The 13,747-nt window shown below is 36.3% G+C and overlaps 1 protein-coding gene across 1 annotated transcript; it reads left to right on the forward strand.

Annotated features, from left to right (window-relative positions):
• Nucleotides 1-1,136: 1,136 nt before the first annotated feature.
• LOC575624 (pancreatic triacylglycerol lipase) lies at nucleotides 1,137-12,628 on the forward strand. The gene is made up of 6 exons (XM_776011.4): nucleotides 1,137-1,220; nucleotides 2,172-2,371; nucleotides 4,036-4,128; nucleotides 6,574-6,799; nucleotides 11,105-11,232; nucleotides 11,532-12,628. The coding sequence occupies exons 1-6, from the start codon at nucleotides 1,169-1,171 to the stop codon at nucleotides 11,814-11,816; spliced, it is 984 nt and encodes a 327-aa protein (XP_781104.2). The 5' UTR covers nucleotides 1,137-1,168; the 3' UTR covers nucleotides 11,817-12,628.
• The last annotated feature ends 1,119 nt before the right edge of the window (nucleotides 12,629-13,747 follow it).

Here is a 13,747-nt window from a genome sequence, read left to right on the forward strand (position 1 = left end):
ATGTTCTTTATACTTTCTAGCATAAAGAAACAAAAGCACAAATTTGAAAGTTTTGACAAACTTAAAGATCATCCCCTCTCCCTTATGATAAAAAGAAGTAAAAGGTCACACCTAACGTAAATATTGTGAAAAACTAGGAGCTTGAATTAGTCATCACCTTTGGCACAGCTTTGAGCCTTCCCAGCCAGAGCTTATCTTTCCTGTTTCCTAATCGTCAACTCTATATTCTTTTTCAAATTCCAATATTTATCTAGCGAAATACTGCACAAGGATCAGACCGCCTACCATATAATCAAGTACATGTTTATAAAGAAACAATCAAATGCTTTGCGATCCGAATTATCGTTAAAATAGCAGGTGATTTTTTTTTTCACGTTTAGGAGATTATTTGATTTCTGAATAACATTATAAAACAAACTGCTTCTCCCGCTCATTAAAGGGACTTGGTAACATTGATCAGATGGGAGAAAATGGTGCTAAGGTAGTGACTTCATTGGTAGATGTACAAATTAAAGATAATGTGAAAGATTGAGTGAAAACAGACCATTATTAATGACACAACTTGGGAAAAATGATCTGATCGATTCCCTGATTCTCCAAACTATATTATTACAACTTAATTACATTTTAGGTGAATGAAAATCGTCACAAAGCAATATATTGGCTCTACATGTTTATACCTTTCCAGACATTTAAGTGTTGAAAGATTTTTTTTAAAGCCTGTTTTATTTTCATGGGAAAACGGTTGCGGAAAATTAAAAATGGTTGGGAGAATTTATTGTAAGAGGGTGTCGTACAGTGACACCTTCAAAGAAAACCATAAAAATCTTTGTGGTTTTAGAATTTTTGTCAGGATGTTTTGCATGTTAGAGGCCTACAGTAGAAGGAATATTATAATAAGTAACATTTATACACAAAATAAGCAGTTTTTTCATTAACCTTCAGCAATGGTACCGAGTCACTTTAACATTTGTTTTTCATGAACATAATTGTTAATTAATAACTCAACATACAGCGGTAATCATCCACTATTGACATTGGATGTTTACCTAAGGTTAGATATGATGGTTTTTTAATAGTATAAATAGGGGTGATTTGATTCCATTAAAATCCCATTATTGCTACGAGTAGGATCAGGTCATCTAGCGTCTATTCATCAGCTACAAAAATGGGGAGCCTTTCTTTAGCCGTCGTGTTTCTGGCTGCTGCCATTATTCAAGGTAAGATTCAGACTATATTCATGCTATGATGAGAGAAAATCCACTCTTATAAAGGAGAATCTAATCTTTATAGCATATTGTTATTAGAAGTAAACAACAAAAAAATCAGAGAAGCATGAAAAGTGGGTTTGAATGAAATCGAACTAGAATAAGAAATTTGTGAATTTTCGAAAGTTGTGATCACTATATTAGAATTGGCTAAATCAGTAATTTTCCAATGACGTATAGTGCTGGAAAACTGCCCCTTTTATTTCAAAATACAAAATAACTGAAATGTCAATTTTTCAAAATGTAAGGCTCAGGAGGGTCTTTTTTTCTTTAGAGGCCCTTTAAGTTTATGCTAATCATAACATAATGTTAGCACTAGTGAGCACTTAATTTTTTTAAATTTTTTTCGCCGGGGGGGGGGGGGGCACGTGCCCCTGTGCTCCCCCCTAGATTCACCCCTGACAATACTAATTGAATCTGGTAAATTGTGAGAGGTTACTATAAAGAAACTTTATTCACGATCGTCACCTTGATTGTGCGTTTATGCTCCCCCAGAAATCATCTTTTTGGAGAAACGCCGATCCAAAACTCACCTTTTTGTGAGTTTACGATCGTCGTTTAACGGTGATTCTACGAAAATGAGAAAGGACGCAACCGTGTTTTGAACTAAACGCGTAACAACAAAAGCCTCATTCTGCCCCCCCCCCCCACCCCCACTCAGTGTTATTTAGTATGCATGTTCCCTCCTTTTGAAAACACCCCCTAAGTCCGGTGTGTAAAGTCAATACGGGCCGGATTTTTGTGTACTACGAGTCGGACTTTGGTGCGTGAAAAGTACCCCTTTACCGGACATTTTGGGAACACGCATGCGGTCCCTCCGATCCCGGAGTGGGGGGGGGGGGCGGGAATCCCCTTAAAAAGTTGAGCATAAACGTACCCAGAGTCATATATTTCTTTTCCCAGGGTGTCAAGCTGACTCCGTACAGTATGATGACCTTGACCGGTTATACTACGGCGATGGTGCTCCGGCATGTCACCATTTTAAACCAGAGAGCCCTGATGCCATCGTTATAAGATACTGGCTCTATACAAATAACAACAAGTACAGTCCACAGGAACTAGACAGATACGACGCTAGCTCCATCACTAATTCCAACTTTCAGGTATGTTTATAAAACCATGTATACATCATTGCGATAAAAATGGTCTGCTCAGAGTCAGTAGGGTGTTAACCCGTATCACGTATCACAGAGTTATCTCTTTTGTAGCTACCAACAGAAGATATTAAAATAATTTAAAAAAAATATAGGGGCATTATTACGATAATAATGAAGCAATAACTGAAAGCAAGTAGGACCGCTCGTTTAAATAAATATGGTGTACATAAGATACATAAGCAGATCTAGAGAACAAAATGGTGCCCCACTCACTTACCAACAAGTGAAGCCCCCCCCCCCCCCCCCCCCGCCTCACCCACACCATCTAATGAAGCCGTATAGAGTTATAAATATCACGAACTTCTTCTTTCGAAACCGCAGAGGTCGGCATTTTTTTCCGAGAAGAACGTTTCTGTTTCTTCCTCCGCTACTGAAAAGCCTCGCGAGAGGGCCGGGGGGCCCCGGCGGGATTATAGAAATCCTTTTTTGGGGGGTGATAATTCTAATTTGTTGAATGATATCGTATAATTTCGGCCTCATGCATGTTCTTGTGAGATGCTGCGGAGACACTATATGGGTATGGGTATGATACACAGGGAGTATTATTTTCAAGAGGGCAAACAAAATGTATTCGTGAAGGACCTTCCTCACTTTGCAGTGAATATTCTAAAATGCACAAAGTGGGACGTGTCCGTGCACGTGTAAAAGACATTTTGTACAAGTGTAATCTCCGGAGTGGCTCATTGACTTCGAATCTCAGCCACTGCCAAATGTTATGCGTCCCTTTCCCCACCAAGGCGAATTTTGAACGGTATATTTACATCATTTGATTTTTGTTTGGTTCATGTTGTTATCATTAGGAAATCATTTCATGTTAATCAATGTTTCCGCAAAGCTCCGTTGTAAAGCAGGTTTTAATTGTAAACTAGTTTGTAGGTCGACATGATGGAGAGGAAGTACTGATTATTATAAATGATCTTCTGGGATCAAACACAAAATATATTATTAACATATTAACGTAATGTAAACAAATTGAGGGCATAAGTCTTTATTACATTCAACGTTACGAATCATTTCATTTATATGTTACATCTTAATATATTCCAATCGTCAGAATGCAGATTGCATAAATTTCGTTGTGTGTGCTAGGTAAGGCAAGCAATAATAATTGTCTTACATAGGATCAACTAGCATGACTAATGTATTCAATTTGAACACTGAGGGCTGAAATACAATGATATAATCATAACGGGAAATGATCCAGCCCATTGCTAAGGAAACGTGCATAAGTTAGAATACATATTGATGTTTTGTTATAATATACATGTATATAGTGAATTGTATGAATCTTGGATCTTAAGAACTCTTTACTGTTTACCCTCGACTCTTCATATTGTTTACTCTTAAATCTTGAATATTGAGTCTTGAATATTGGACCATAAATCTTGGATCTTTAATCTTGGAGTGTGGGTCTTGGATCTTGGACCTTGAATCTTAACATTATTGAGTATCATGATCGCAGAGACTTGAAAACACAACTTCGAGTCTTGTAAATCATCTTTAGAAATGAGTAAACTTATGATATTATAGGTTCCCATGAGGTGATTTCTTGAAAGTCTTTTCGATCAGTTTGAGTATGATTAATCTTTCTTTTGATTACAAATGTCCAGTCTAGTCGCGACACCAAGTTCATCATCCATGGCTACACGGATGAATACACGTCATCTTGGTTTCAATCGATGAAGAACGCCCTCGTTGATAAGGTAAGTATCACAGTCACATCAACAAAACCGACACCAAACCGACAATAGATCGACCAAATATTTACGTTACCATCTACGACCAAACATTGGTCCGGTTGGAGTCGGCGTGGATTCAGTTTGGCGGTGTGACTGACGTATAATTCCCCCTAAAAATAGAGAATTAAAGGCAAACAAGTTATCACAGGTTATCACAGGTTCACGGGATGGGGGAGGGGCAGTGTCAAAAGTCTCTTGCAGAGAAAAAAAATTGGAATGGGCTAGGGGCTTTCTACTTTCTGTGTCTTAGATGAGCCACTGCTAGCTAACCTCAACGTGGTACTAACCCCAAAGAATAGGTAAAGGTATTCTGAAAAACGAGATGAATTCCTGCCTTTTAATATGCAATATAGCTTACGAACTTGTACAAGAGATATATAAATGACGATTTATTGGCATGATGTAATGCCTTTTAGAATGGCATTGGCGTAGCCATTTTCTTGAAAATGTGACGTACTAGGCGGAGTTGTAAATAAGTCATGCACAAAGCTCTAACTGGAAAGACTTTTTAACTCTATAACAAAACCTTTACTTTTCAATGATGGAAAATCATAGCCGAGAAGGTAAAAGTTACTTTTGGTAAAATATATAACAGGGTAATATTATTATAACTCAATCATTTCAAAATAATAAGATATAGCAGTTGAAAAATCTATTATATTTATGCGAAATCTGCGCCTCAGAACAGCCCCAACTAATGCATTTAGAGCACAAAGGATAATAGCAGATGAATGAAATGATTCATTACCACAAACACCTGGGAAGGAAGCATCTATAATTTTGAATACATTTAGTTGATAAACGACTCCGCATAGTAAGTCATGCAACCAAGAAAATGGCGATGCCCATGTCTTGCTCAGCAACTGTACGTTATTAGAGACTTTTAGATTCGCACGAAGACAATGGGGATTGCTACGGTCGACGTCCTTTTAATACACTGCCTTGAATGGACGTCACACGTATCAGTCCACGCAAATCTAAAAGTCCCTAATCTTTCTTTATGCCTTTCTCATACACTTTTGTGGGTAATCTTGTAGATTGATGGGCAAGAATACAAGAAAACTCTCAGAACAACTAAAGTTATTCTTTAGGATAAAAGCAGGCTAACACTATGACTAATAAGAGGTAGCGCATCGCTTTGCCGCCAAGATTTGTGATTTTCACGTCCGCCGCTTTTCGCGGGGTCTTTGCCGCTACTATGTGAGCCAGCCTTTAGTTCTCCTTTAACTACTAAAAACAATAACATGTAGATGTGTTAACGTGAATGCACTCTGAATATAATCTGTTATCTGCTTTCTCTGCAGTGAAAGGGTAGGTGGCTGTGCCCCGTGCGGCTCGAGAAGGGGGCGTCAGTAAACAATCCCCACAAAGTTAGAAAGAGAAGGGACATAAAAGAATAAAATATTACGATTTATTGTGGATTATCAATTGCATTTTTTAACAACTGATTTTTTGTTTAGGGTTGAAAATGCAGTCGTTCGATATTTCGCATTATTTTTCTTCAGGATTTTGTAACTTTGGTTCCAATATAGTATGTAAAAAGCGTCTTTAAAATGTGAAGAATACTATAAAAGTAGTACAATCCTTGTTGCTCTGCTCCATAATAGGATTATATGGTAAAACGTATACTACAGTATTTTCAAAGGTTCCACATTTGAAGAAGAAAAAAAGCGAAAAGAATGTAATATTTTTAATTCTCGTAAAATTGTACCCCATTTGAGGACAAAAGGAATAGTAGACCATTATTAAATTATGTCAATGTTCAAAATTTGATCAACACCAATAATACATATGCCACTCGGGGAAGGGGGACGAGCGCAATTTAATTGTCTGCCCCGGGCGCCAAAATCCCTATAGATACGCCACTGCTTTTCTGAATGCTGTCAGGGTAGTTGTATTATTTGCAAAATAATCCAAAACAACAAAGAATTATTGCAAATTATAAGATGATGACGTGGATCCTAATCAAATGATTGGTTGAAAGCGTACACGTGACCAGGTATTTATTTTGCCTAACGCGTAATCGCGCGTAATTTGGGTAATGACCGGTCATTATCAAAATCATGTTAGAAAACATCATTTTATAAAACAAATAAAACATAATCTTATAAAACAAATAATACACATCATTTTTTTCGGGCATTAGTAAAATTACCCACACTTGGTACCTTCAAAACAGCCCAAAGTTAGACTGTTCCAAAAGTACCTCGTTTGGGTAATTCTTACTAATGCCCTCACTGATGTGTATTATTTGTGTAATATATCCCCCTTATTTAAATTTGTTTCTTTTTCTTTTGTTTTGTTTTTGTTTTTGTTTGTTTGCTTGTCTGTTAAAAAAACTTGTATAAACTTATAAAATGTTAATTTGTCAGTCGTTCTTTTCTCTCTCTCTCTCTCTCTCTCTCTTAGAACACGAATGTGATAATGGTTGACTGGGAAGAAGGAGCGGCTCGTGTTAATTACGCTCAGAGTAGAGCTAATACTCGGGTAGTAGGTCAAGATATCGGTAAACTCATCGAAGTGCTGAACAGCAAGGGAGCGTCTTATAGCAGCATGCACATCATCGGGCATAGTCTAGGGGCCCATACTGCCGGGTACGCTGGCGAGTCCAGGTCTGGCATTGGACGACTAACTGGTAAGTTGTCAAAATTCGTGCGATGATTAATCGATAGCTTCATACCCTGTTGCCCACATACAGTTGGAATAAAGTTGTTAACCTTTTTTCATGAAATGTTTGTGACCATGATAGATACACTTTTAAATTTTCTCATAACTTTATTTATCAATTTCTTCGATTCTTTTGATTGATCAATAAAGTTTGGGGAAGATATAAACTTGATCTTTTAGGAGTTAATCATATTAAATAAACGGTGCAGACGCTCTCGTGGTAATGAAAAAGGGTCTACTCGAAGAGTCATACACCATGAGCAATCCAGAGACGACGCTCGGGGGGGGGGGGAGGGGGGCAGGAGGTACAGTGCGCCCACTTTTTCAGGTACCCCTAAAGTGCCCCTTCCCCTTATAACAAGTGCCCCTTTTCCTTGTGATAAAAGCAACCCCCTCGTTTTTGTTCATAAGATCCCCTTCACTTTCTCCTCAATGTCCCTTTTCACCTCTGATAAATGCTTGTATTAAAATAGGATAAGTGCCCTTTTTTCTTCAACTACTGCCCCTTTTCCTTTGAAATAAGTGTCCCTTTTTCATTCTCATAAGTGCATTTTATTGTCTCTGGTAAAGGCCCTTTTTCAGGTACGAGAAGTATTCCTTACCACAACTGATAAGTGCCTCCTTCACCTCTGATAAAATTGCTCCTATTCAAATGTAACAGGTACACGTTTTAATTTTACTAGGCGCCCCTTTTCCATTATCATCATTACATTTTTCTTCGCTGGTGAATGACTCTTTTCAGGTGCGAGAAATTCCCCTTTTTCCCTCTGATATTTTTGACACTTTCCCGTTTTCCTCTCTATAATAAAGACCATATTTCCTACGAATAAATGCCCCTATTGAGATCTGATAGGTGCCTATTTCCCTCAACAGATGCCCAAATTCAATTCTCACAAGTGCCTTTTTTCATCTCCGTTGAGTGTCCCTTATTCAAGTGCAAGAAGTGCCCCATTTTTACCTCTGATAATTGCCCTGTTTACTTTGACACGTGTCCCTTTTATTTTCAAATAACTGTCCTTTTCCCTTTTGATACATGTAAGGGCCTACTTTTCCTTTCTCCATACAATGCACCTCTAATTAAAAACGACTCAGAGCCCTTCCTTCTTTATTAGGGACTTTTAGATTTGCGTGGACTGATACGTGCGACGTGCATTAAAAGGACGTCGATCGTAGCAATCCACATTGTCTTCGTGCAAATCTAAAAGTCCCTAATATTCCCTAGAGCTCGCACGCTACGCTCGCTCACATTTATTCATGTTACTTATAAAAGAACCGTTTAGTCCTTCATCATTAGATAGTGCTTAAAACGTTTCTAGTTTTTTGTTCGCACCTCCACCTCACAAATCTTAATTTTTTTTGCTCGCTCGAAAATTAATAAGCAGAGCATTACACCAAAATGCAAAGTATGTAGCGTAATTGATAACTTGTACCACGTAAAGAGAAAGAACAAAATTAATATCATTTCTGATAGTCTAATCACAATCATGACGACGTAGGGGTATATACCAATGTCTAAAAATGGTGTATGTTAATTTTGAAGTTTCACTTTTAGGTGCCCCTTTTTTCCAAAAAGCCCCTGGAGCGACGGCCATGAGCGGGGGGAGGGGGGAGAGGGGGGTGCACTCGGAGTTACCTGTCATGAAATTAACTTTAAGGTTATGACTGCTTGCCCGCCTTGTAGTTCAACATTTTGAATACGCGTTTTTTCGGTCCCGTGGGAACCCTCGTTGTTAGTAGTGGATTGTTCTTCCACGGCCTCGTCTTCATCATTACGTGATGTCTTTTTTTGTTGATGGGTTGATTATCAATATTGATACTCATATTTTTTTAATTATTATTATAATCATAATCACCTTTATCATTATTATACCAACGGAAACAAATATATTACAGCTTTGTGTCATACCTTTATCAGATGATTTTCTCCGATATGGGCAAGAGGAAAAGTTTTTGTATGTCTGCTTTCGTTGCTATTTTTGGACTTTGCACCGATCATTTCATTATGATTGTTAATTTCATTGCTATTATCATCGATACCATTTTTTTGTAAATATTCCATTCACAATAATTATTTGTTATAATTATTTTACTAACTTGCATACGTCTGTAATATCATTGAAGTATACAATTAGGCCATATTTTTTCCTGCTCTTTGCTTGCCCCTACGGACAATGACTAGTTGGGGGGGGGGGGGGGGTAACATTTTTCTCTTCCCCTAACCTCAGTTAAATCACCAATACGACTCCAGGCCATTGGCCATTGGGTGTAATTTAATTTTTGGTTCAGTCTGTCGTTGGGCTTGTTTGTGCGACTGGTATATTCCACTAGCCTTCATGAAGCGGGTATCGATTGTGCCTTGTGACGCACATACTCTTAGAAACTTTTGTAAAGCTCCACCTTCGTAGCTATATGGTAACGCTATGACCTCAATACAGTTCGACTTAGCGCATCCAAGGATGAAGAATCAAGGTTAAAAAAAAGGATGATCAATAATTTAAATTAAATAGAATCTTGTTTGGATAGATCTGAACCAAATTAAAATATGTATTCATCAAGAAAATAGAAAATCTTAAAACTATGTCTGATTAAAAGATACAAATGACTGGCTGTAATAATCATTAGCGAATAATACAGATATGGATAAAGAATTTGAAGTTAAGATTATGATTACTTATTGTAATAGTGGTAATGATTATTTAATTTAGTACATAAAACAGTGAATCATGGTGAATATAGGAATGGGAAATCAAGATATTTTGATACATATTACTGCTATTTACCATTGTATCCTGCATCAAAAATGAATTGGCTTTTAATTGGTTGACAGCTCGTCGCATGACCAAAAATATTTCAACTATTTTTAGAAAGTACTATATGAGAGTACTATTTGGGAGTACTATTTTGGAGTTGACAATTTTTTTTTATTTAATTCTTTTTAAAAAATCTTATTTTAATCATTTGTTTTCATTTGTAATTCTTTTTATAATAAAAACTGTAATTTTTAACATTTAAAATGTTCTAAATTTCAATTTAATTTTTTTTTTTAAATTAAAAAAAAAAAGAAGAAAAAAATTAAACGTAAAGGTTTGATCCAGGATATAAAACAAAAATTCCATGCCTTATTTTTGAGGTACTGGTTAAAACTAAGGGCCTCGGTGACTCCAATAGTTCCATTTGCTTTGGGGCTGCACCCCCAGCAAATAGTACTATTGGAGTCACCTCTTGCGCTCAAGACAGTGTATATTTGTATACTATTACGATAACCAGGCGCGTACGCAGGAGGAGGGGGGGGGGGGGGGTTGGGGGTTGAACCCCCCTCCCCCTACTTTAACTTTTGTTATGTGTGTTTTTGTTTACGATAACAATACCTACTGTACCATTACTATTGCTAGGCCTGTAACTATTACTATAACGATCAGTGCTATTGTTGCTATCACTGTTACTATCATATCATTATATATAATCTTTTAAAGTCCACCCCAAATTTTATTAAGTTAAACCGAATATGGAAATTCTTTTTGCCCAATTGATCGTGAGCCCGGCAGCCACTGAGCAGCGCCAGATCGACGTCACTCTATCCCTTATTGTTGAACGCCATTATGATTACTTTTACTATTATATCACTATTTGTACCAATACTTATACTTTAATTATTTGTATAACTCTTATTCTTACTTTTACTATTAAATATTAAATCCTGCATCAACATGTTATTGGTGTTCAATTGGTTGAGAGCTCTTCACGTGAAAAAAGAGGAACACACTTTTTTTTAAAAGGTACTATTTACGGCTCCCAAGCCGTAAATAGTATTTCGACTAAAAATTGTTATTTTTAACTGTAAAATTATACAATGTTACAATTTTATTTTTAACAATTTAGGACAGAGGTTTTTTTTAATTTAATAAATTCTATTAAAATTCAAAATGTATACAATTTCAAAACATTAACAAATTCGAAAAATGTAAAAGTAAACAAAATTACATATATACCCTGCATTCTTTTCGATGTACTGGTTAAAACTGTATTTGGGCCTCGGTGACTCCAATAGTACCAGTTGCTTCGGTGCTGCACCCCTCAACAAATAGTACTATTGGGGTAAATTCTTGCCCATAGTTTCAACCAGAACCTCTCAAGACAGTGTTTATGTGTACACCATCGCTATTAGTATTAATATTACTACTAATAAATATGGAAAAGAGAATACCATTGTTTAATAATTGTCTATATTACTTATTTACTTGTATATTGGTTTGTTTAATGTGTGTGTACATAGGATTGGATCCAGCAGGAGCCGAGTTTACTGGATATGACAGCGAGTGTACCATCGATAAATCAGATGCCACCTTTGTCGATAACATACACACCGATGGAGAGTTAACAGGAGCTGGACTTCTTGATCAGGTACGAGGGGCGTTCAATACGTTCATATCCTGACTATGAAGGAGCAGGTATTTGGTCACGAATTTAATCAAATCGATTCATAAAATAGAATAAAATAAAATTTAATCGAGCCCAATTCAATCCAATTTATTCAAATCAAATCAAAACAAATCAAAACGAATCAAATCGAATCGAATCAAACCAAATGACATTAAATCAAATCAATTCAAGTCAAATCAATTTTGTTCGAAATGATGGGAATGGAATCAAATCAAATCACCTCATATAAAATCAAATATTTCTTTTCTTTAACTTTGCAGCTAGGACATCAGGATTTCTACCCAAACGGAGGAGAATCCCAGCCAGGATGTGAGGGTACAAGCATTACGGCAGCCTGCGATCACATGAGAGCTGTATATCTCTTTACAGAGAGTATATATTCTAGTTGTAACTTCTCACCCACCATGAAATGTACTAATTGGAGCAGCTACCCCAACTGCAACAGTTGTGGCACCTGTCCGGAGATGGGTTACGGTGCCTTGCAGAGTAAGGGCGAAGGAGCCTACTATCTCACGACAGATGACGGATCTCCATACTGCAACTAGAGAACGTCCATGAAGATCACACTACAAATATCAAATAATATCTCACAACGCATAGAAAATAGTATAGCAAGACATATATTAAATACTTTCTTACGACAAATAGCATTCAGAGGCATAAATGGTAACTTGCCCTCGGGAATGATACTATTTATGCATCCTCATTAGCTCATGGTTTTGGTGGACCCTCGAAAGGTATTGAATATGTGTATACCAGCTCAAGACAAATATAATATCCATTCTGCAAGTATAGCAGGTCCATAAGCTTACTATCTCACAAGAAAACTAGTAAATACGCTATCTCAACACAATTATAAAATATAAATTAGGTAAGTAAATCCGGAATGATATATCCAGAAGGTTGCAATGCATTAATCACAAGCGCATCGACAATTTGTTTGAATCTCACACTTCATTCATTTACAAATAAATTCACGATAGAAGTGCGTAAAATCTGTGAAAGCAATGTCAGTATCTGGAAAAGAGGACAATGAAAATGACCCTAAATAGTATAAAGAGAAGAGATAATAATTCATGTTAAAAACGTTTGAAAGTAAAATAAATTTGGGAAAGACAGAAATATTTGCCTACGCTTTAAGGTTTTGATCACCTTTGATAATGAGGGATTTTTAGATGTAACAAAACAAAAAGAACAAAAGTTTCAGAATAAAAAAAATGATAGCAAAATCGATAATAATATTAATAATAATAATAATAATAACAATAATCATGGTAACTCAATAATAAATTAGTTGGTTGGTATAAAGACGAAAATAAAGCAAATCTATAGCTTTGTGAAAAACGGCAGGTCTTGACCAACAAATCATGGGCGGCCGGAATTTTATGCAGATTTGAGCGAAACTTTTTATTGCCAGCAAAATTTGTAAACATATCTTTATTTAGTGGATGATTGGATGATTCACAATATGAGAAACCAAAACCATTTATTAATAGCACATTAATATTGTACTCTTGTTTTTATTTTCGTCTAGCTTCTTAATTTTCCTTGAGATCAGGTTAACAACAATGCTCAGTTATTTCATCTAATTGCATTTTCCTTGATCTGCTTTGATATTCAAAATAGTTTCTTCAGAAAGATTTGAATTCATTAAAATAATTCTGATTTAAGCTAATAAAATATGGTGCGCATTCGATTATGTTTCGGCTCATATTATGTTAAGAGATGTCGATCTTTGTATAGGCCCATGCTAGTGTTTGTTTATGAATGTTGCTATGGGAGATGTATCGCTGTATGCAATGTGTTGTTGATTTGTTGTTGGGAATTGATCCATTTGCGTATCCACACTCTTTGTGCTGTGATGTTTTATTTTCCAACCATCTTTGATCTCTTGACAAAAGCTTACAGATGGGATGTCCTCTCGGTTCGTGACAATCTCACCCAATTTTGTAGTTTGGCTCAGTTACTTGTTATTCCAAGCCCTTCAAAGTATACCGGATGCATGTGTAAAAAGGATCAAAAACTTCCGCACACACTGCATCCATTTTTCTTGCACGACCATTTTGCGTTCGTTGCCAGGTATTGTAATTAGGAAAACAAGTTTAAAATCCTTAAATTTGCGATATGTAGAGAAGTTCAAAATCATTATTTTGGATCAAAATTGGCAATAACTTCAACTTTCTGACACAATTAAATTCATCAGAACACTGTATAGCAATGGAAGAAAATTGAAATTGTTGCATATTTGTCATAAAAAGGCTAATGCACACACAGTCACAAAAATTACTATTTTACAAATGGAATAGGTCTGCCTATAGACAAGATGCTTCAGCGACAGTTTCTCCGGGGCTTTGTGTCGTCACCAAAGAGAAATCCTAGCTATTTTTAAATTTTTAATTACTAATTAAAAATTAAAAAGTAGCTAAGATTTCAATATGGTTTATGGGGGGGGGGGGGGGGGTTAAATTTATTTTAA

The sequence above is a fragment of the Strongylocentrotus purpuratus genome, unplaced genomic scaffold (genome assembly GCF_000002235.5).
Source record: "Strongylocentrotus purpuratus isolate Spur 01 unplaced genomic scaffold, Spur_5.0 spur5_scaffold_15, whole genome shotgun sequence".
Lineage (NCBI taxonomy): Eukaryota > Metazoa > Echinodermata > Echinoidea > Camarodonta > Strongylocentrotidae > Strongylocentrotus > Strongylocentrotus purpuratus.